Source organism: Petaurus breviceps, unplaced genomic scaffold (genome assembly GCF_028583685.1).
Source record: "Petaurus breviceps papuanus isolate PSGF00001 unplaced genomic scaffold, PetGlider_PUasm1.0 90333, whole genome shotgun sequence".
NCBI lineage: Eukaryota > Metazoa > Chordata > Mammalia > Diprotodontia > Petauridae > Petaurus > Petaurus breviceps.
The window spans coordinates 1,166,104-1,189,489 of record NW_027187220.1 but is presented as its reverse complement, the minus strand read 5'-3'; the positions used below and the strand labels follow the sequence as shown (position 1 = coordinate 1,189,489).

Sequence of the window (23,386 nt, the reverse complement as noted above, 5' to 3'; positions counted from 1 at the left end):
ACGTCACAGAAACTTGGAACTGAGGACGAGGCTGCCAGAGTGCCAAGGGGATCTCGTGGCCTGTGTGTCTGAGTGATCACCAGCTGCCACCTTTATCTTCATGGCATGCTCACAGTTGGCATATTTCTTTGCTGCAGCTGATGGTTTGCCTGAGGCAGGGGTCGGGGCAGTCAAGCATTCTGATTCTTCGAGTCAACACACTGTGGCATACTGCCCAGATCCGACGGTGGTTCCTGCCAAAGCCTCTCATGTTCCCCAGGCCAAAGCCCAACTTCCAGGGCACCTGTACCCACCCCAGCAGGTGGTGAGCCATTACCAGCACATGCCAGGGGTGAGAGTTATTCAGATGCTTGAACCTGTTTGAACTCTAGTCTCAGAGTTGACTCTGAATAGGAAAGTTGTTTTCAACATTATTTTTAAACGTTTCTTTTGGTATCAGGTCCAACAACAAGGAAGCCTAGGCCAGCCCCACATGTTTCCACTGGTAGCTGTCCAGCAGTTCTCACAGAGAATGGTAAGATTCCCAGGGTGGCTAGGGCTGAGATGGACCATTGGTGTTGAAGGCTCATTCTGGGGGTGGACTTTTCAAGCCCAACTTGTCAGTGACCAACGCTCTTGCTCCAGTCATGCATTTCCCCCTTTGGTTTCATTGATCCTTGCTCCAATTCCCCTTTTTCCTCATTGCCCCTGCTCCCTTTCACCCATGATTCCCAGGCCCTTGGAAGCTATTGACAAGTGCACAGAGTTCTTTAGGTGCCCAGTTTATTCTGTGCTGCATAGACTACTTGTGGCAGCTTCAGTCCTGGGCAAGCTGGAGCTCCAGGAGTCCTTCAAGTAGCTCGTCACTTTCTCCTTTTCCACGAAGTGTTGTTGGGTTTGGTCCGTGCTCCTCTCTCCCACTAGTCATTAGGAGCAATGTCTTCTAGTGATTGTCATCACTGTATTGAGTTCAGCTGAGGATTTGATGCTTGCAAAGGTCCCAGACATGTCACATTGTGAATCTTTTCGGGGGGGCAGAGAGTTGGCTTTGTCCAGTTTGAAGGGAGCTCTTTAGCTTCGGGGCTCGAAGGTAGACTGCAGAGAGACTCTAGCTTGCTTTGGATGTTGCCGAGTCAAGAGTGGCTTCTCCACTTCGCCCAAGCACTGTGAGTGTTGGGCTCATCTTCTTAGAGGTGAGAGGTCCAAATCAAGGTATGTGCTGGCCACAGTGACTGGCCAGGCAACTCCTGGAGAGAGGCTTCTCAGGGGAATGTCTTGGGCTCCTGCAATCCTGGTGAGTTTTCTGTTGACTTTCACCATCTGGTCTTTGACAAACCCAGATCCACTTTTTGGGAAGGTCTATCTCAACTGGCAAGAAACGGCACAGAGGGAGGGAGGGATAACCAATGTCTTACTAGGCCTTGGGCTGTGAAAGCTGGGAGGTGCCCCTCTCTTGGGCTGGGGGAGGGGGCCACCATCTTAAAGTTCCCTAGGGAGATGTTAAGCCTGAAGACATAGGGACCAAAGTAGTAAATGCTAATCTTTGCTGTTCTGGAGCACGGGAATTAGAACTCCCAAGGAATACCAGGCTTAATGACACTTTGCTTTTTAAAGTCCTTGGCACCCAAGTCAGCCAGACATACTGGACTGGGCTTAATCTGCACATGTTCCTTACCCACCTTTTCCTTGTACCAGGAGTCCCAGCACATCTTTGGAGCAGATGGACAGGCCTCAAATCCACCACCCTTGCCCTCGGCCCAACACCCTGCAGCAGGTACTGGGCTTGATCACAGCCCTCAGAATGGAAATCAGATGGTGGGCCCGGCGGTGGATGCTGAGCAGCCTTCAGTCTTCTTGCCAAATCCCCCCATGGCTCAGTATATGACTAGCACCCAGGGTGCTCTCAGGGCAGCCCAGCAACTTCCGGCCTCTCTGGCTGGCCATCCGGGGGCACAGTGTGCCACCCCCCAGCTGCCTTTAGTGTCCCAAGCATACTCGGTGGTCCAGCAGGATTCTGGTCCTCTTTGTGCAGGACAGCGGCCTCACTACTACCCAGGGCCTTGCCCGCCTCCCCCAGGGACTTTGTTGCTGAAGGCTGTGGAGCCAGCTGGAGATGCTGGGCTCCAGGAGCCTGATGCCCAGGGGCTGCTGCAGCAGCCAGAAGGAAGCCTGATTTCACTTGTTGAACAGCAGCCCATCTTTGTGGTGAAGCCATCTGAGCCACTGTCTTACCCCCCCTATCCCGGGCAGCCTTCTTGTGTGGTTCCAGCTCCAGAGCAGTCCCCTTTCCCTGGGCCCCCCCAGCCACTGTATGGCACACCTCCCACTTACACTCTGCCCCCAGCTGCAGCACCATCCCTCTATTCAGCGTCAGTCTCTGGACAGCCTGTGGCGTGTCACGCCCAACCATCCTACCTGAACAAGCTGGCATATGTCATGCAAGGGACTTACACTGGGCAGCCTGGGGAGCGGCCTCCTTACCCTGTCCTAGCCCCTGAGCCTGCTTCATATACAGGCCAAGCAACTCCCTCCCTCCAAGCCCTGGACCAGGTGACGTACTTGGGCCAGCAGGCACACTTAGTTAGCCCTAACCCTGAGCAGCAAGTTCCAGATGAGCAGAAGTTTTACAGTGTGCCGGCCTCAGAACCCCAGGCGTGTCGAGGCCAGCTGCCAGACACTCCTTTGGCTGCTCCGCAGGTGGATGTCAGTGTGGGGAATGAGCAGCTCCAGGGCCCGGGCCCTTCACCGGCCATTGGTGCTCCAACTGGGGAGGGCCAACCCCATCCCTTCCTGCAGCAGCCTCTTCCCTCGGCCCCATTGCGGCAGTGTGGCCTGAGTGCTTTCTCAAAGTCCACATTCATTCCACATCAGCAAGTCGTTCACCCTTCTCATTTACCAGCAGCACCGCGCCATGAGTTACCAACTCCTGAAGTTTCTCAGTGTCAGCAGCAACTCTCATATGGCCAGCCTGGCACCTTCCAGCCCCAGCAAGCACCAGCTCTAGTGCCCTACTTGGCCACTGAGGGCAGTCAGACTCTGCCTTGCCAGAATCACCAGCCTGTGTACAGCCAGCCACTGCGGCAGCCTCCACTGAGCCCAGTGCCTGTCTCTGGGCCATCAGAATTGCAGCAACAGCAGGTTCTTTACCAGACTCCAAGGGCAGCCCTTTCCAAGCAGCCACCTTTGACTAGTCCAGCACAAGCCTCCCTTCCCGCCCAGGGCATTCCTGTCTTGCAGGCCCAGCCACAGCACCAGGCTTTAAAAGGCCAAAATATTCCAAAGGTAAATCTGGGGGGGGGGGGGCGATTCAGGGGGTTGGGGTGGAGAACAAGATTGGCTTCTGGACTAGGCTCTCCTCAGTCCTTGGTTTCCTCATATGTGAAATGTGCAGGCCCACCTGGGGTCTGGCCTCTGTCAGTCACAGAAATGGTCACGCATTTGGGAGCTTGGGAAGGGGGCGCAGAGACACCCGTCCTTAATTTTTTCCCTCCTTTCCCTCCTTGGCCTTCCTGTATTGTTGCCACTTAGGCCAAATCTCCTCCTTGGCTTTCCTCATGTGACAGAACATGCTTTGGAGCAGAGCTAGGGCTTGCTCTGTGACTTCTTTGATACTGAGTGGATTTTTCAGGGCTGCTTTGGATTTTGGAGCATGTTCTAGAAGATACCGTTTAGAAACGAAGAGGAATTTCAGCATATGGTGAGGCCAGAGCTGAGGAAGACTGGGAGAGCATTAGAGAGTGGTTCTCTTATTAGCCATGTCCCTTATGTTTGGAATCTTGGCCTGATTAACATTGAGAGAGAAGGTTTCAGGGTCAGCTGAGCCGGGGCTGTGGTGACTGCAGTTGGCATCATGGTGGCGCCAGTTGGCATGCTGGACTGTTCAGTGGCTTGATCCTTGTGCTTTTTGTCTCATGAAGGGAAGCTGAAGGTTCTAGATGGAGGCCTTTGGGTTGCTCTCGTCCATCATGGCCTAAATGGGCCTTCCTGTCTCAGTTAAAGGAATAAGTTACATTTTCATGGTGAAATCCAGGGCCTGGTCTCACCCTGTCCCCCCCACCTCCCCGCCCCGACTGTGACAGGAAGCCAGACCTTGGATTAGACGTGCTGGATTGTTGTGAGAACTTTGTGGTGGCTGAGTATCCATGGATTGTCATCTGATTGCAGAGCTGGCTCACTATTATTGGCCTTATTAGTTCCCCCTTGTTGAGACCTGGCCTGGACCAGATTGAGATGGCATCGGGAAATGTTTAACTGAATCAGTACAAGAACAGTATAACGTAGGTAATCTTCATTTGCTGTGCTGGATACCACTGGGCTAGACAGATAAACTCCGAGTTCCCTTCCATCTTGGACACTTCCAAAGGCCCATAGTCTTGAACAGAGGCCCCTATAGCTGGATGTGAAACTATTTGGCAAACCCTTCTACTGCTTTCCAAGCCACCCCACAGGCTCTGAGGAGGTCGTTGTATTACACCCAACAGTCTGCAAAATGAGCCAGTGGTGAGCCAGGTAACTCTAGAATCATGGATGGGCATGGCAACCTAGGCTTCCTGAATTTTTGGTTCATTTTGTGGGCATCTTCTCGTTCTCATTTCTACTTTGGTGCTCATTCTAGGACACGTGAGGATCTTAGTTGGGTGAGCACTTTATGGAATGGTTGACAGATCTAGATACATTTGAAATACCTAGGGGGCGGGGCCACGAATATTTCAAGAATGAGGTTGAAGCTGCCCCAGCAGTCACCTGTCCCCCCAGACTGGGTAGAGCTTTTAACCTTGGAAGGGAGTTCATTAAGTGGAGTTTTCCTCACCACCCACTGTATAACAAGTACCATTGGGAAATAGCTGATGTCTACTTTTAGGCACCACATCTAGTCCAAACCCTCACTTTACTGAGGGGGCAAGTGAGGCCTGGAGAGGACAAGAGATTTGCCAAGGGTCATGTAGCTAATAAATATCAGAGGTAGTATGGGAACCTTGATCATCTGCCTGACAACAAGCCCAGACCACTGAGCCATCCAGCTCCTTCCATCTCCAGGGGATTTCAAGGAACTCACTAGTCTAGCAAGGAAGCTAAGGGTAGGGCATCTGGTGGGTGGCCACCCAGCTACAGGTGCAGAAGGCTGAGTCTGAGGCTCAAGTATATGCTCTTAGTGTGTGCATGCCGCCACTTTGTTCCTCCTTACTTAGTATCTGGATAACAAGTTGGTCCCTGAAAAGTTCATGTTAGCACTTCTTTTGTTGCCTCTCCCAGTTTGAAGGGATGGGCTCCAGCAAGCAAGGGAGCAGTGAATGGGCAGACTTGGTGCTGACTGGTGATAGGGACTTATGTCTGCAGTGGCTGGCATCTTCCAGTTTTCCTGCTTGGGTGGCAGAGTTGGCAGTTAGAGGCCAATCTGTTCCCTTTCTAAGTGTTAAAATAAGAGATTGGTCATTCTGTGCCTTCTGTGGTTTTCCTAGATTGGTTAGAGGCTTTTTAAGTTGGTCTCTAAGCCAGAGTTTCAGTCTACATTGTGCTTTGGGCCAGGGAATAGCCCTTTATGTCCTGAGGTCAAGGCCCTTGCTCAGGACCAAACAACAACCAAGGGATTGAGCTGATGGTACCATTGGCTTTATTGAAGAAGAGTAGATAGTTTCTCTGTAAAGGTAAAAAAATTTAACAAAACCCTACAATAGCCACCTTAGAAGATGGCTAAAGGCCTCTGGGAGAACAGAAGGGTTGACTTAGTTGTCTCGATTGGATTAATGAGCAAATCTGGACTGAAAGCTGCTGATGAGGTCACCCTCAAACCAAAAGGAATGACAAAGTGTGAGGGCTGGGGTGACCAGGTAGCCAACTTCAGGCCAAACAAAGGCTATTTGGGCCTCAGTGGGAAGGGACTCACACTGAGTCTCTCTCCAAGGTGATGGGGTGGCCATTTCTCTTCCTGTCTTCCCTTGTTCCTTGAGGTTGTGCTAAGGAAGACTCCCAAGGCATTGGCCTGCAAGGATCTATGTGGAGGGGGACAAGGAAGGTTCCTAGAGCTCCCTGAGGCCCTGTGGCTTTGGCTCGCCCCCTATACTCCTGGTTCTGGAGGAAAAACGAATCCTCTGGCAAGTCACTTAAATGACTGATTGCTTTGCTTTCTGATTTCTAAGTGGGACAGAGAAAGGAAGAAGATGAGTGTGTTCCCGAAGACGTTAATCTTAGACAAAATTGGTGTTTGAAGCAGACCACTTTGGTCTTCAGTCCTGATGCTATAGGCATGTCTTTCGATCAAGAAGGGCCTAGTTTAGGCTGCCATTTGAAAAGTGAGGCTCAGAGGCAAGGGGTCACTCAGTGATCGGGATTCAAGCCAGCTCTTTGGGCCTCAGACTCCATGGCCTCCAATATGGACTCCATGGCCTCAGCTTTAGCATGTGCAGGAAGGAGCACGCCCCTCTCCAGGCAGAAAGCACCTTTCCCAGGAGACTTGAGTTTCTAATGACCAGTCTGTTCCACAGCATTGGCCTGCCTATGTTGAGAAGGGAGATGTTTTGTGAGAGATAAGCAAGTAGGAATGTTTTCAGAGCTGAAAGAAAGCTGTTAAAGGAAGAATTACATTGCCCCCTCCTTCACAGACCTTGGCCCAGAAGAAGCTTTTGGGGACTGTCCAGCAGGTGCCCAAGATCCAACCATCCAGCTTGGGGTTCTTGAGACCAGTAGAGGGACTTGGGTAATGGCTGCAAGAATTGGTCCTTTTTCCTATGGATGCTGGCCGTGTGCCCCCATATGCCCCCTATGGCAGCTTTTCCTTGGGGCTGAGGGTGATTAGCCAAGAAGTCATTTCACTGGGGAGTAGTGTAGGCTCTTCTGACCCCCAAGGTCGTGGCCTTATTCTTAGGGTTTCATCCCTTAGGCATGAGGGCACAAGAATGACAGTGCAGATTTGTTTCCAAATACTTCTCCTTCCCTAAAAGATTGATGGGTTAGGAAATGGGTTGAAAGTGGTGAAGGGAGCAGCCTAGCTCCCAGAGTGAGGCTGTTGGAGTCAGGGCTTGCTGCATTGGGACAGCCTCTCACTGACCAACAGTCTGTTGGGGCTGCCCAGAGATGCCCAGGCACTCCATATTCATTTCCTTTTCTCTCTTGTCCTCCACCAGTGCATCTGGACAAGATGCAAGAGCAAGAAGAAACTCTGGCCAGTGACAGGCTACTTTCCTTCCCATTGCCCATGGGATATAGGTTGCCTGGCAAGCATTGGACTGGGTTCGATAGGCCCTGGCAGCATTGGTCTTGGCCTAATACCTAGGCTCAGAAATGGTCATGAAGCAGATGGGGGGGGGATGGGGACTTGGGGGATACTGTGCATTTTAGCCATTTTTCTGATAAGTTTTATTCCAACAGAGCTCACAGCCTGCATCCCAGGCACCAGTAGGAGACCTACAAACAGCTCTTCCAAAAGCAGATTTAGTCCGAGGGTGAGTGTGAACCAGTGAATTCTCTGAGAACAAAGGAGGTGTGTGCCCTGGACCATTGATTAGAGTGAAGCTAACCTTTAACTTCTGAAAAGAAGGGTGATTTGCTGTTACCTTCACGGTCTCTCTTGAAAGAACCATGTGAATCTAGGGGGTCTGGGGAGCTTGGCCCAGTCTGGAATAGTTGCTGACCCTCTGAGCTCACTGTCTCTGTTTTTGTCAGCAAAGAGTAGGGAACTTGGTGTAAAAAAGCATTGAAAGCAATTGCCAGAGCTCCCTAGGCCCTGTCATTCCTTAAACATCAAATGAAGTGCCTTGCCTCCTCACTCTACCTGGGCACACTCACTGTTTTCTTTGTTTTTCATGTTTCTTGATGACCTCAGTTAATAACCCTTTGTGAGTTAATAACAAGTGCAATTCCTTTTTCCTGGTTTTTTTTTTTTAGTTCTGTTTTCTTTCTTTTTTAAAAATTCCATCTTCCCATTCCAAATTGTCTCCTTTGCCCCCTCCCACTTTCTGACCCATTACAAAACATGTGTAGGGTTGAGACAAGTGGCCCCATTAGGCACTTCCCAAAAAAAAGAAAGAAAGAGGAAAGGTTCTGGCTGGAGGTGGGGTGCGGGCAGATTCCTTGCTGACTTAGGGACACTTTTTTTTTTCAAATACTTTATTAACTTCTGATTTACATCAGTCATTTCTGCCAGATTTTGAGTTACAGATTTTCTCCCTGTTTTTCCCCTACTCACCACCCCAAAATAACAGTCCCACAGGATATCCCCTCCCCCAATATGCTCTCTCCCATATCTTCTCCCATACGCCCTTCGAATTTTCCAGTAGGGCATGGTGGATCTCTATGCCCCAGTGCCTGTATATCTTATTTCCCAATTACATAGAAAATAGCATTAATAATAGTATGTGTGTATATATATATATATATATATATATATATATACACACACACACACACACACACACACACACACACACACACACACACACACACACACACACACACACACATATTTGATTTTAAAACTTTGAATTCCAGATTCACTCCCTTCTCCCTTGTCACCCACCCTTATTGGGAAGATAAGCAGTTCAGTATAGGTTGTACATGTGTGGCTAATGCAAAACAGTAACATAGAAGATATATTGTAAAAGACTGACTATCTTTCCCTCCCTCCTATCCCACCTCCCACTTGTTCTATTATCTACTTTGAGGCCATCTTTTTTCTTTTTTTTAATGCTTTATTAACTTCTGATTTACATCATTCATTTCTGCCAGATTTTGAGTTACAAATTTTCTCCCCGTTTTTCCCCTACCCACCACCCCAAAATAGTAGTCCCATTTTAGTTAATAGGGACACTCTTTAACTGACCTTCGGGAGATGTTGTCTCCACCCATTAGCTGCTCACTTGGCAAGCCTAGGAAGCCCCCACCCCCCTGACGAAGCCAGTGGGGCATCATGTTTCTCCTTCCCTGTCCCCTGAAGGACTGGCTTCTCCTGACATCCACCTTTGCCCTCTCCTGCTCTTGGGGCTCTGACTTTCTTCTCCAGGGTCTTCTGGGCAAACTAGTCACATCTGATCCAGGGACAAAACCTGGTGGACTCTTTGGCAATGATTTAGGGTAAAAACCATTTCCTTGGTGGAAAAGTGCATAGCCCCTTACTCCATGGAGCTGACCTAACACAGTGAGGTATTCCCCCATCCAGCACGGCTTCTCCAGTGTTGGGAGCACTGGGGGAGCTAGCAGCTTTGTCATGCTAGGAGCTTTGATTTCCATTCCTTTCTCCAGCCCAGCCCCCCATCAGCTACCCAAGTTGCTTTCCAAAAGGGCCCTCCCTGACCTTGTCACCCCTTGCTCAGTGAGCTCTGGGGCTTCCTCGCCTTTAAGCCCCAAGTTCAAACATAAACTCTTTTGTTTGTCCCTCCTTGGCCATCACTCACCTTGCCACACTCCCCCTCCAGCCCACCTGGCCTTACCTCTCTCCCTTACACATGCTATCCCATCGCCTGCATTTGTTCTGGCATCTTCCCCTTCTGCACCCCTGCCTGCCTGCCCCTGAGTCCCTGTCTCCTTTTCATTTCCAGTTTAAGGAACATGTTGTCTCCAAAGCCTTTCCTGATTTTCCCCCTGAAATGACTGTGTGTGTGTGGGGCGGGGGACTGTGTGTCTGAGTATGTGTGTGGTGTGTCTGTATGTGGTGTGGTTGTCTGTGTGTAGGTGTGTGTGTGTGTGGTGTGTGTCCAAGTGTGTGGTATGTGTGTGTCTGAGTGTGTGGTGTGTGTGTCTGAGTGGGTGTGTGGGTTTGTGTGTGGTGTGTATGTGTGTGGTGTGTGTCTGAGTGTGGTGTGTTCTATGTGTAGGTGTGTGGGGGTGTTGAGGGGAATCTGTCGGGGGGGGGTGTGTACGGGGTGTGTGTGTGTGTCTGAGTGTGTGGCATGTATGTGTCTGTGTGTAGGGGGGGATGTTGAGGGGGGTCTGAGTGTGTGTGGTGTGTGTGCGTCTGTGTGGTGTATGTGTGTGTGGCATGTGTCCAAGTGTGTGGTGTGTGTGTGTGTCTGTGTGTGTGGCGTGTGTCCGAGTGTGGTGTGTTCTGTGTGTGTAGGTGTGTGGGAGTGTGTGTGTCTGAGTGTGTGCGGCGTGTGTCTGAGTGGTGTGTGTGTGTGTCAGTGTGGGAAGGTGTTAAGGGGGTCTGAGTGTGTGGTGTGTGTGTGTCGGTGTGCGTGTGTGTGTGTATGTTTGGATGCTGTTTATTCAAGCAGGAGGCCAGTGCCTTTAGAGCAAAGTCTGCCTTTCCAGCTGCAGCGGCCTGGCAGTGCTCCCCTTTCAGTTCGCTAGTGCCCCTTCAGCTGCCGTGTCATGTTCCAGTTCAGGCTGCAGGGCTCCCCTTTGGTCTGGGCTTCCTGGCGTGGGCAGGTTCCTTGAGCTCCTCCTGATTAGTTTCCCAGCCTTTGCACTTCCTCATTTCTCACTTTTTTCTTCTCATTCCTGCCCCCAGCTCACCTTCCCAAGTTTTCCACCGCAGCTGGCCCAAGGTGGGCCCCTCCATTGGCCAGACAGACACACGACTATCCTCAGGGTTCCCCATTTGGGGCCTGCTTCTCAGTGTCTTTCTTTCATGGCCCCAGATATTGTTTTCCTTTTCAAGATGACTCATCCCTATCCCGCCCCCTTACCTCCAGGAACTCCTTCACAAGATAAGATTGTCCACGCTTACACTGACTTGCTTCTTTTGAGCCCCTTCCTAAAGCTTTCTCCTTACCATGACTGTTGAAGGGGGGAATATGGCTCCTTGAGGACCCTTCTACCTGCACTCTGTCCCTCAGGTCTGACTCAGGAAGGTAGGCACAACATTCCCAGTGGGGTGGCTGCTTTGGGCTTGGCCTTTGTTGGATAGTGTTGTCCACTCTCAGAGATTTGATGACACTTATTTTTTATGATTCTTAGCGTTGGTGCCGATGTAGCTGCATTGAAGGATGGGACCAGTGGCTTTGAAAATCTTGCTGGGAATGGGAAACAGGATCGGATGAAGCAGAGGAGGGCTTCGTGTCCTCGGCCAGAGAAGGGGCCCAGATTCCAACTGACCATCCTCCAGGTATAGCTGCACTTTCGTTTGGAGGCCAAGGGCACAGCTTGTTGGGGGAGGGAAGGCTAGAGAATGCTACTCGCTCCCAGAGGCCATGGTCCCCAGAGTCTCCCTTGAAAGGACCAAAGTTAGGAGAGAAAAGGTCAGAGATCATTCAGTTTCATTTCTGTTATTGTGATGATGCTTTTGAGGAGCAACTACCAGTGGCCCCAGAGAAGATCGAAAGGTTGAGGTCCACAAGTCAACTGTGGCTATTGCATAGACTTGAGTGGTACACATCCTGCTAGGCCAGGGCCCTTCTGCACTGTCTGATTTCCATTCACATCTTTATCACTTGCCTACCTAGTCCTAATTGCTACCCCCCCTCCCAATAATATAGCCTTTCCTTGAAACCTATAAATACAGTCCAGTAAATTGGGGCCATACACTGGCCCCCACCCCGGCAGCTCTCTGCCATACGGTGGGAGTGCACTTTATCCTCAGACTTCTCCAACCTTTGCTGTCCCACTCCAGACACTTAGCCTGGTCCTCAGTGGCTGGGTTCTTTGCTTCCTCTCTCTGAGACTACAAAACCTGACTTGTGCCATTTTCCTTCTGCAGGGCTGTTGAATCTTTGTCAAATGCCAGCTCTTGGAGATTTCTCTCAATTCCCCATATGTCAGATTTGACTGTCAGAAATATTTAGCAGGACTGGGTAAAAAATAGGAAAAGAGTTAAGTGGATTAGATTAGTTGAGCCCATCCCAGAAGGCAGAGTGGCCAAGGCAGTGTTAAGGGCTCCTTCCCTGTGGTGGGCCTGCGTGCTATTGGGAATTCAGATAATTTCTGAGTTATCCTGGAATGATTGTCTTTGAAGCCTCAGTGTAGTGTTTCCTGCTTGTACCTTACAGGAATTTGGCCCCTTTTTGCCCTAGTGAGTCAATCTGGAATTTCTGCAGTGCAGAGGAATCTAACATAGAGTTGGATGGCAGCTGTAGTCAGTGCATTTTGTTCATGTCAGAATGGATTCTGTTTGTTTTCCTGTGCCATCTAGCTCCACTCTCTGTTTACTTAGGTTTCAATGTTCGGAGATAACATGGTGGAATGTCAGCTGGAAACTCACAATAACAAGATGGTCACTTTCAAGTTTGATGTGGATGGAGACGCCCCCGAGGACATTGCCAACTACATGGTAACTTCTCCTTCTGCTTGTGCTCGGAGAAGTGGGAGCCAGTGGAAAAAAATACTCTTTCCATTATCTCACCCTCCCCTTGCCCCTTGCCAGTCCTTATAATGATGTTTTTTAAAGAAAGATCAGGACAATAAAGGGAGGGAAGGAAATAAAAAAACAAAAATAATCAGTACAGTGCAAAAGCCTGGAGAGTATCTGGCCTGCTCCGTACCCTCGGTGGGGTTCTCGGCTTGGGGACATTCCCTTTGTTTCAGGTCCTAACTTGCCACGGAGTCGCTTCATGCAAATCTTCTGTCTTCTTGGCCGTTCCCAGGTCGGTGGGCATCTACTTTGTTTCCAGTTCTTAGCCACCATAAAAACAGGGAGGTAAAGGGAAAGAAACATGGCCCGGTACTGAGCACCTTTACAGTTATCTCCTCACTTGCTCCTCTGTCCGCTGTTGCCAAAGGTGCTACAATAAATATTTGGATGCAGGTGGGGACTTTCTTCTTTACCAATGACCTTCCTGGTATATAGGCCTAGTAGTGGAATCTCTGGATCAAAGGGCATGGTTCAGAGCTCCACCTACAACACACTTGTCTTCACACAACCCCTCCAACACTACTTATTCCCATTTTTGGTCATCTTTATGTAGCACATGATTCCAAGAAGACATCAAAGAGTAATTACTCTAGTCAGTTTGTGTGTAACTCATCTTTACGCAGTGGCTGAGATTTGAACTTACATTTCATTCCTTTGCAGTACCCATAATGCACTGAGGAAGAGCCCAGTAGGTATTTGGTGCATTCCCCCAGTGTAGTTTCCAAACCCTTCATTGTCCCATTGAGTATCAGAAAAGGAGGGAAGCTTGGATGGTGCTCCTTTTGTTTGTTTTGGAGGAAGAGGGAAGATGTGACATTCTTGAATTTTGCTCATGCTTCTTGCTCAGCAGAACACCGATGGCTGCCCCTTGTGGGGCTCTGTGCACTGTGCATGTCTTCTTGCTTTCCCAAGAGATCTCAGACAAAGAGTTGAGATCCCCCACTAATATAATTTTCTGTCTATTTCCTCCTGTAACTCATTTAACTTCTCCTTTATGAATTTAGATGTTGTAACTTTCAGTGCATATATGCTTAGTATTGATAGTGCTTCACTGTCTATGGTACTTTTTAACAAGATGTTGATCTCCTCCTCTCCTGTCCTGCCCTATCCTGTCCTCTCCTCTCTCCCTCTTCTTTATCTGTTTCTAATCTCTTTCCATATTGATTAATACATTAGTTGCCCTCACACAGTCCATACTGCAGCAGAAATGGCTTCCTTGGGTTTCTCTCCTTGCATGCCCTTCATCACCTGCCTCCGTGCCTTTGCCTAGGCTTTCTTCCCCACCTTGGAAAACTCTCCTTCTTCTCTTCTGCCTTTTGGAACCCCAGGCTCCCATCAGGCTTCAACTTAGGTGCCCCTTCCTACAGGAGACCTTTTGTGGCTTCCTCCAGGCCCTTTGGATTTGTCTTCTAGGTACTTTTCTTATGTGGCTGCCGTAAGCCCCTCTGAGAAGCATGGCGGCCCCTAGGGGTGAAGACCTGTCCCCTTCCTCTGGCTCTTTATCTCAAGTTGGGGGCATGTATACTAGGTGCTCAGTAAGACCTTAGTGACAGATATTTGCAGACCAGCCTTGGCCATCTCTGATGTGATGTGCCCAGAAGAGTGTGAGGGGCTTGTCCAAGAGCCAGTTATCATAACAGGACACAAATGTGTGTCTAGCAGCCAAACCCAAGCTCAGCGCTCCGTCCATTGTGGGTCCTGCCATAAGGCAAGAATCCCATTCTTAAAGGGGAACTTATTTCTTGGCAGGTTGAAGATAACTTTGTGCTAGAGTGTGAGAAGGGGAAGTTTGTGGAAGAATTGCAGGTGGTTGTGTGCCGTGCCCAGGAGATCCTTTGTACCCTCCCTGGTGGGGAGTCAGCTTCATCAGAATCCAGCAGTTATCAAGTAAGAGCTATTTAGGAAACTGTGTGTGTGTGTGTGTGTGTGTGTGTGTGACTGAGAGAGTATGTGAGTGTGGGTGTTTGAGTTGTATATGTGACTGTGTGGGTTGGGATGTAAGTGAGTAGAAAAGGCCTTACTCTTTCTTGGTTTGTCATTCAGACGGGATCAGCTGAACAAGTACAGATGAATCCTACGCCCACTCAAAGCTGCCGTGAGTACCCAGTTTCTGTTCACCATTTGGCACGTTTTTGCCCCAATTCCCAGAAATAGTGTTTGTAAGGCAGGGAATGCAACTTAGTAAAACTGCCCTGCACCCAGAAACACCTGACCGTGTAACCTTGAGCAAGTTACTTAACCCCAATTGCTATGGGGCGGCCAGGTGGCTCAGCGAGTAAGAGTACCGGCTCCAGTGCTGGGACGACCTGGAGATCGAATCCCGGGCTCAGACACTCAGCACCACACCCAGAAATAACTGGCCGTGTAACCTTGAGCAAGTTACTTAACCCCGATTGCTTAATAAAAATAAATAAATAAATAAATAAAATAAAATAAAAAACTGCCCTGACATTTCCAAAGGACTCTTCTGGGGCCCACTAGGAAAAACTGAGGCTATACATCCACCCCTGGTTTCTGCTCTGATCGCATGCACACTTTGGGACCAGAATAGATGTTGTCTGAGACTCATTTTTCAAATCGCCTTTCCTTGCCTTGCTTAGGTTTCTTCCAACAATGGTGGTATCTGCCCCATTCTTGCCAATTGAAAGATGATGAAGAAAGTGGAGAATCGTTCGTTTGGGGGGGATCTCAAACTTGGGTCCCTTGACTCTCTTCCTTGGTTTTTTGCCTTTTGCTGAATGTTTTGTGGGAGGGGAAGAAATGGAAGTGTGCCAGGTGAGGGACCCGTGGGAAGTGTGATCTGAGGCTCTGCTTTTGTGTGGTACAGCACCTCCATTTTGTGGGGAAACAGAGCCTGGGGAGTGTCGGTTACTGTGACCAGAGTGTGAAGAGAGGTTTTAAAGGAAAGCATGGTCCCACTGAAAAGCCCAGAAGGGCCTGGCCTGCGTCTGATAGTTGCCAGTGGTGACTTTTGTTCTTCTGGGACGTTGCAAGCTGATGAGAGGTGGCTTTATGTTTGGCACGTCAGACTCCTACCCGACTGCTCTGAAAAATCAGTGTTTTGGAGCCGATTGTCTTAGTCCACAAGGCCAAAAAGCTTCCCTGTGAATTTAATGTGTTTGTGTAATTTTTTCTGCAGCTGACTCTGCTCCTCAGTCCTCCCCAGTTGGTCGCTGGAGGTTCTGTATCAATCAGACCACACGCAATCGCGAACCCCTGAGCCTTCCTGAGTCACAGCTCCTTGCTGGTAAGCTTTCGTTCTCTAGCTGGCTTTCTCCACCAGACTCTTTCAGGTCCTCTTGTTAGGACTCAGTGCTAGGCCCTGGTGTTGAGAAGGGGCAGAGAAACAAAACCAAGCACTGGGAGCAGCCAAGCTTGGGGCTCACGATCCTGCAGGTTTAGCTGTCGGGTCCAATCTGCTTGGAGAAACCTTGGGTTTTCCTTGGGTGTTCTTTTACATTGACTCTCCCAAGATTTCATGGACAAAAAGCTTCTTAAGGTTAGGGTTAGCTCCTTGGACGAGGTGTCCACTGTCTTTTTAAGTCATGGTCCACTTTGTGACCTTGAGGCCTTCTCTTCATCAGTTTCTCATCAGTGTCTCCTGTAATCATGTTGAATTAGATGATCTCTGCAAACATAAAACTCTTGACCATGATATTGTCTCTGTGACTTCCCATCTTGAAGCAGCCTCATCTTCTCCTCCATAAGACTGAGACTAGACAGTTTAGTCACAGAGGCAGTCTGTTGATCGGAAGCATGGCAGCCAGGGGGAGGGCACTTGAATTCACCAGTGATCAACAAAGGGCTGCATCATTCCACATTCTTATTTGAAAAAGAACCTTTCATAAAGCTCCTAGCTGTGACTGGAAATCATTCGGCCTCTGGTGGCCAAGGGTTTTGAAATGAGCCTCCCTGAACTGACCTGTACTGGACAACTGGACATTATCTAATCCAACAAACTTGTATTCAACACCTTCTGTATACAAAATACTGTACTAGGCACTGTGGAGACAAGGAGAAACTGAAGCACAGTTTCTTTCTTCCAGGAGCTCCCAGTCTAATGCAGAGCCAAGATATAAAGAGAAAAAGGCAGTGCAGTAGTGGTGGGGCTGGAGGTGGGGAGCAGCACTCCACTAGAGGGAAACCAGTACGTGCAGTTGGGGAGCGAGAGCATTCCAGGCATGGTGGAGAGCCCAAGAAAATGCCTGGAGCTGAAAGAGGAACAGCCAGGATGACAAAGAGTCACTCTGGTGGGGAGTGAGATGTAAGAAGACTGGAAAGGGAGAAGGAGGCTGGTGATGAAGGCCATCAAGAACCAAATACAGATCCAAAAATCCAAGGAGAAACTCTAGCAGCTAATGGGACATGGCTAGAACTTTGAACTCAGAGTTTGGAGTCTTCCATGTGAACCAGGGCAGGTCTGTTCACTCCTCTCAACCTCAGTTTCCCCATCTATCAAGTGGGAATAATATTAGTGCCTCCCTCCCAACGTTGTTGTGTAGATCAGATGAGGTAACTTGTAAAATGCTTAAGGTGCCATAGAAGTGGACACTGGTTAGCTAACTGGCTAATGACTCCTTCCACCCCAGAACTGCATCAGAGGCCAGCCAGAAGGAAGTAAAGCCAGAGAGACACTGAGGATTGCAGATCGAGAGACCCCCTAAAGGAAAGAGTAACTCCCCACCAAATGCAGGCAGACCCAAAGGTCCCCAAATAGCTAAGAGAAATGAAGTGAGAGAGAAAAATTTAAAACTCTAGAAGAAAGAATTGGAAGGAGAATCAATCGTTTAGAGGAGAACTTGGCCAACCTCTTCCGAAGAACAAAGTTCCTGAAAACTAGGAGAGACCAAAGAGAAATCAGCCGGTCTATGAGATAATGAGTGACTGTGTGGGAACAAAATCAAAAGCTGAAAAAAGGGAACATGTAAGGCCTCTGACCTCAAAGACAGGGTCAAGACAAAGAACTGGAGAATGTTGGAGATTCCTTGAAAACCTTTATTAAAAAAAATATATCTGGACCCTGTATTTAAAAAAATAAATAAATAAATGACCCAAAACTGCCCAGTCAGCTTTAAGCCAGGGGGCAAAGTGAAGACAGAAAGAACCTACCAATGACCTCCTGCGCTCAGTTCTGACAGAGAAAGGCTCAGTCATTATCTAGACCTTCCACACCAAAGCAAAAATCCTGCAAGTGCCCAGAAAAGCAGCACACAGAAACAGGGGAATTCAGTCACTATCACACAAGCCCTGGCAACTTGGGCTAGAAATCAGCACTGTATGCCAAGAAGAGACCCCTGGCATACAACATCCCAAACACGACTTCTGACAGCTTACAGTCAGGAAAAACTTAGTGGGTAAACATGAGTTATCTTCCTAGAGGGGGAAAAATGGAGCTTGAAAGGAATAGAGGAATTTCAAGCACACCTGATGAAAAGCCCAGAGCCGAGGAGGAAGAAACTCTGAAATGCACATGCAAGAGTCCAGAGAAACCTAGAAAGGGAAATTTCTCTGTGTAATTGGAAGGAGTATATGATGAGCTTGGGTTGACACTCCACCGGGGGAGAAGAAACCAGGGGTCCCTTGAACCTTGGATATCTTCGAAGGGCACTGAGGAAGGGTGGATGGGGAGGGGAGGAGGGACCTGCTATCTCTCTTGACTGGAATGCATGGAAAGAAGAAATGGGCTCACTCTTCTCTGAAACAGACCGAGGAGGCTGAACCAAGAAGGTGGACAGTCAGTTACAGAAATATACCCACTGCTGACACGTCTGCAGACTGGGGAGGCCAGGGGTAATGGGGTAAAGGAGATGAAACCAAGCCCCTGACCCTGAAGCAGTGATAAAAAGACCAAGGAAAAATCAAGTCCTAGAAACCAAACTGCAGCATGGGAATGTCATGGGAGGGTATTGTGCTGTAAGGAAAGACAGTGGAGCTGATTTCAGAGAATCCTGGGAAGATGTCTAGGAAGTGGGCAAAGTGAAGGGAACAGAAGCAGGGGAACTCTTTCTACAAGCCTGGCCACATGCTAAAGACCAACTATTCTGAAAGACTACTAAATTCTGACCAGTGCAATGCTTCCAGAGGACTGATGATGAATGGGGTCGCCCATCTCTTGCCAGAGAAATGATGGGCTCAGGGTACAGAAAGACACTTGCCACATTGGTAGTGGGGTTTAGTTTGCTTAGTTCTGCTTATTTGTTACAAGGGTTTTTTAATTCCTTGAGGTTTTTTCATTGGGAGAGGGTGAGATGCAGGGGGGAGGGTTTGCACTAGTGATTCCTTCCAAAAAAAGAAGGCCACAAAATGAACAGAAGACAAAAGAAGGAAGTTCAGCAGGGAGCACAGACAAGCTGGACAATTTTGAAAGTAATGTGTAGGATTTGTTACTCACTTTTGTAAAAGTTTGGTACAAATTGGAGATTCATTGTGTCATATAGAGCTCAAATCCTTTTGTGTTCTGCTGTGTGTATGGAAGTTCAAAATTACCTCAAAGGCTAAGTGGTTAATGATTTTTAGGACTGATTTCTTACATTCATTTGGTAAAGATTTTGTTCTCTCCGGAGCTGAGATGGATGGTTCTTTTCTTCTTGTTTTCTGATGTGAATACCAACAGGTTTAGAGATTAGTAATCCAGATTTAGGATCATTGTTTTAGAGTTCTCATTTTTAAAAACTTAATAGTTTTTTTTATTTTTTTCCAACTACTTGTAAAGATTGTTTTCAACATCATTTTTGTAAGATTTTGAGTTTCCCATTTTTCTTCCTCCCCCCTCCCCAAGAGGGCAAGCAGTCTGACATTATACGCGTGCAATTGTGTGAACCTGTTCCCACCTTAGTCATGGTGTGAAAGTGCACTCAGTTTTTGGTTTGCTCTTTTGCTTTCTAATTTTCCCTACCATTTTTTAAATGATAGCTCCCTTGTCCCAGTGTAATATAATGAATTTATCAAGCAGCAATCTTCTCACTAGGGTTCTGAGTCTCTTCAGTCTTTTCTTCCCTTTATTTTTTATTCCAACCTTCGAAATTCCCAGCCTGGACAGACTAGTCTGTCATCTCTTTTTTGCATGTCTTTCCTGCCCCCGGCAGCTGTTTCCAAAGGGCTTGCTGGCACCCTATGGACCAGAGTCCCAAGCCATGGTCATATTGCCTTTTTTTCTAGTTGTTGAGACATACTTCCAGGGCCATGTCAGAAGCTCCCAAAATATTTCTTCTTTGGGGTCTCAGGCCTGAAAACCTGTTCCTTGATTCTTTACCCCCATATACATATATATGCATAACAAGGAATTATTGGGCCCTGACTTCCTGGTAATTTAAAAGAATAAAATCACTTTCATTGAAATACCTGATGCGAAGCCTCACATTCTTGGCCCTCCTTGTACAATTAGCAGACATTAGTTGGGATTGGAAGGCAGTGATACTGCATGATTTGTGGGATCTCATTTGTGTGATTACTCTGTATGTTAAACTATTGTAAAACCTTATGCCAAGGAAGATGGAAGATGTGTCTCCTTAGGGTCTAAGTTGTAATGTTTGAGTTCAAATGGGGGATAGTTTGTTTGTTTTTAACTTAGAAAATCCCCCTTGATGGAGTTCCCTGTGATGGAGAGCGTGTACACCAGGTGTGGCACAGTTTTAACTCATTACTGAACTCCTTACTTACCTTTTATTCTCCTTGTTCTAGATTTGGGGAACACGAACAACAAAGAACTCTCCTCACAGCTTCTCATTGTGGCGCCTGCCCCAGAGCCCAAGGATTTAGCAGATGGTAAGACTTCTGAATGTGCTGGTCCTGAAAATGAACAGCTAGCCCCTCCTCACCAGGTGCAAGAGAACAAGATGCCAATGGTCCATTCTGCAGGGAGTCCCCATGGCCTTGCTGCTTCAGTCCATCCTGCTCAGACTGAGTTTGGGGAGGCCGGCTACCAAGTCCCCGGCACATGTCTACCTGCGTATCCAGGACACCAAGCTGAGGACCGCCTGGCTTTAGGTGTTTCCTACCCTGGAGAGTCGACCTCGGTTCCACTGCAGGTGTGTGTGTCTGAGCCAAGGCCTCAGTCCTCCTCAGCGCAGTGGCTACCGGGGTGTGGCACCTTAGCCTCTCAAGAGGGGACAGCTGCCTTGAGCATGGAGCCTGCTTCTGCCCCTCAGTTGGTCACATTTGCTCAGAGCCTAGGCCTTGATCCAGCCTCTCTACATTCTTCCTCGGTGCCTGAGGCAGATGGTGAAAGACCTCCAAAATTAGAATTTGTAGACAACCGCATTAAAACCTTGGATGAAAAATTAAGAACTTTGCTGTATCAAGAGCACAGCCCATGTGGTGTCTGCTCAGAGAGTCAGAAGGACACTCCAGACCTAGAGTCTCCGTTCTCTTCTTCTTCCTCAACTGAGGAGGCACTCTGTAGCTCCGGGCCCGAGGTTCTGGGTGTGCAGCGGGCCAGCTCCGAGCTTCTGTCTCCCTCTGCTGCAGCACAGCCTGCTCATGAGGCTGTGCTAAAAAGGGAGCCAGCCAGCGTGGCCACTTGCACATCTGGTGGGCCAGCTTCACATGTAAGTATCTCTAATTCTACCCTAGTGTCTTCTTCCCTCAGAGGGCAGAGTGACCTGGGTCAAAGGACTCGGGAGCCAAGACTTGGCCAGGGAGGTTCTCCCCTGACTGATGGCCTTCTTTAAGCCAGCTCTGATGGAAAAATCCCTTATACTACAGCCAACCTGAATTCAGTTCACCTTGTTTGGGGACAACAGCCAGTGTGTCAGGCTTCTTCATTGCTTCCAGGCCACAGTCAGGTGGCTGAGGTTGGGGCTGGGTAGAGTAAGCCTGAGAGCCCTCTAGTGAACTGGGTGAGTAGCCCCTAGACTAGAGACGGAGGAAGATGAGCACTTTTTTCTCAGGGGAGCAGACATACCACCATACTGTTTGGAGTTGAAAGGGGCCTCAGAAGCTCAGAAGCCATCTAGTCTATCCCTGAGAGTGGAGTTTCCCAAGGTCCCCCAGGTAGGAAAGAGTATATAGCGGATGCTGGAAACCATCTGCAGGGCTGGTTCACAGGCCACAGTCCTCAGCAGCTCATAGCAGCTCCCAAATGTGCCTAATTAACATAGTGGTCTGACTTTGTTAGGGTTGGCAGGCAGGAAAACCCCAAACCTGAGTTCCCTGGGGAGAGGTTCCCTCCAGCCAGAAAGGCTTTGGCATTTGACCCCTATCCTTCTGGCATCTGATGAGTTTCCCCAATTCTGTGCCATCTTCCTCTTCCTCCGCTCCCTTTTGGGTGTGTGGGGAAGATGGCAGTGCCACTAGCCAACATTCTTTGGGAGGGCCAGAATCCCCGTGAACTCGAAGGGATCTCACACTGTCTCACATTCCAATGGTTGCTTATTCTCCTGCGGCCCATCCCCAGGGGCCAGCTCTCCTTACAGTAATGTGTCCAGTTGGTTTTCTGGACACCCTAGAGGAAGAGAGGTGAGTCATGTCCACTCTTTCTCTGCTTCCAGTGTCAACCTTTACCTGACACCTGCCTCTGCCCAGGGGAGCTACCTTCTGGCTTGGATTGAGGTTCTAATTTTACCAATTCCTGAAACTTTCTGGGTAGGAGAGCCTGAGGTGGCCTTTGGACCTTTCCTTCCATTGGCCCCTTTTCAGGATCCAAATAGGTAGTTGTTGCATTTCCAGTAATGTCTCGGAAGGTGGCTCTGTCTAGCTCTTCCCAGATTATGTTGCCCCTTGAGGAACTCCAATCACAAGGCCTTGGGAGTGGAAGGAAGGAAGGATGGATGGATCGATTTATACAGTCTTGTGCTAAGCCCTTTGCAGATTTGAGCTCTCATGTGATCCTCACAGAAACCTTAGGAGGGAGGGGGTAATATAATCCCTATTTTACAGATGAGGAGACTGAGGCAGACCGAGGTGAAGTAATCTGCCCAGGGTCACTCAGCTGGTCAGTGTGTGAGGCCAGATTGGAACTCTGCTCTTTCCTGACTGCAGACCCAGCTCTCCCAAGGCCATTCGTGCCATTTGTGGTCTGAAACAAACCAAGTACATGCAATCTGTTCAGCCCCTCCCAGTTCTCTAGAAGAATTATTGGATCTGTTGGGAAGTTATCACCATGTGTTTTTCCTCACTCTTCTCTCCTTTAGGAGATATCCCCTGATGCTTCCCTTCCAGGGGACTCTGAAGCCTCCCCTGTGCTGAGCGGTGGTGGCAGCACTTTCCATTGGCACACAGGAGGTGGGTATCTTGGCCTAAGTTTTGCTTGTCCTGGTCTCAGAAATCCTGGACTCGCAATTTAAAAAGCTGGGCACATGCCTTGGCAGTCAGTCAGCTTTGATGAGCAATCCAAAGCCCATCGAGGCAGTGCGCTTGCAGTCAGGGCCGAAGACAAGGGAGCATCACTTGGAACTTTCTTTGGGGATTTTGGTTTTCATGAGCAAGTGTTATCACTTTTCCCACCCAGGCCATGTTTGCGACATGTCCCATGAATACCACTGTTATCTCCTTTGCTTTCTGGAACCAGTTTGTTCCCATTTTTCATTTCCCATAGAAGCTCAGATTGGGAAGGCGTCTCGCAGTGCCCAATTCCAAGCTGGGGAAGCAGCAGACCGCTCTCCACTCTTGCATTGACACCTTGTAAATTATGTAGGCCAAGAGAAGCTTCCTTTTGCTACTTTTTTGGGGGTCTGATGAATGAGATCTTCACAAACACTGTTCTTGTTTGTGTGTTTATCATTGGTCCAAACCTGCAGTGGAGCCAGAGATGATGGCCAAAGTTGCTTCAGCCCCGCTGCCTCTGGCAGGAGAATCTGCTGTTCTCAGTAGGTGTCTGGCAATGGGCTCATTTCAGCGGGGCAGATTCCAGGTGGGTGTCTCAGTTCAATTGTTTCTTCAGAATTTTGGGGGGGGGGTTAATGTAGGGTCTGAACTTGTAATCTCCTTTTCCTTATGCTGTGCTAGGTAACATAGTCTCTCCTGATTGACTTCTCTCTGACGCATTCACATCCCAGTGTTAGGTATTCACTTTCTGTGTGTTGGGGCCTTTCTCATAGGGCTACCTGCCAGGATCAAATGAATGCCATTGAGCCTCTCAGTCCCCAGGGTCAACAATGGGGCTCCCCACAGGCCAGTTAGGACATTTTC

General features: G+C 48.8%; 2 protein-coding genes across 4 annotated transcripts in view; one reads left to right on the top strand and one right to left on the bottom strand.

Annotated features, from left to right (window-relative positions):
- The window catches only part of TSR2 (TSR2 ribosome maturation factor), a 223,090-nt gene that overhangs the window by 43,387 nt on the left and 156,317 nt on the right, over nt 1-23,386 (bottom strand). The gene's annotated exons all lie outside the window — the stretch shown is intronic.
- Nucleotides 1-23,386, top strand: part of WNK3 (WNK lysine deficient protein kinase 3) — a 61,361-nt gene that overhangs the window by 26,540 nt on the left and 11,435 nt on the right. The window contains exons 9-20 of the mRNA XM_069108248.1: nt 138-331; nt 440-514; nt 1,675-3,261; nt 7,345-7,418; nt 10,870-11,017; nt 12,062-12,178; nt 14,009-14,146; nt 14,303-14,354; nt 15,399-15,506; nt 19,940-20,805; nt 22,390-22,480; nt 22,996-23,108. Coding sequence (XP_068964349.1) covers nt 138-331; nt 440-514; nt 1,675-3,261; nt 7,345-7,418; nt 10,870-11,017; nt 12,062-12,178; nt 14,009-14,146; nt 14,303-14,354; nt 15,399-15,506; nt 19,940-20,805; nt 22,390-22,480; nt 22,996-23,108 — 3,563 coding nt within the window. The remainder of the gene's footprint in view (nt 1-137; nt 332-439; nt 515-1,674; nt 3,262-7,344; nt 7,419-10,869; nt 11,018-12,061; nt 12,179-14,008; nt 14,147-14,302; nt 14,355-15,398; nt 15,507-19,939; nt 20,806-22,389; nt 22,481-22,995; nt 23,109-23,386) is intronic.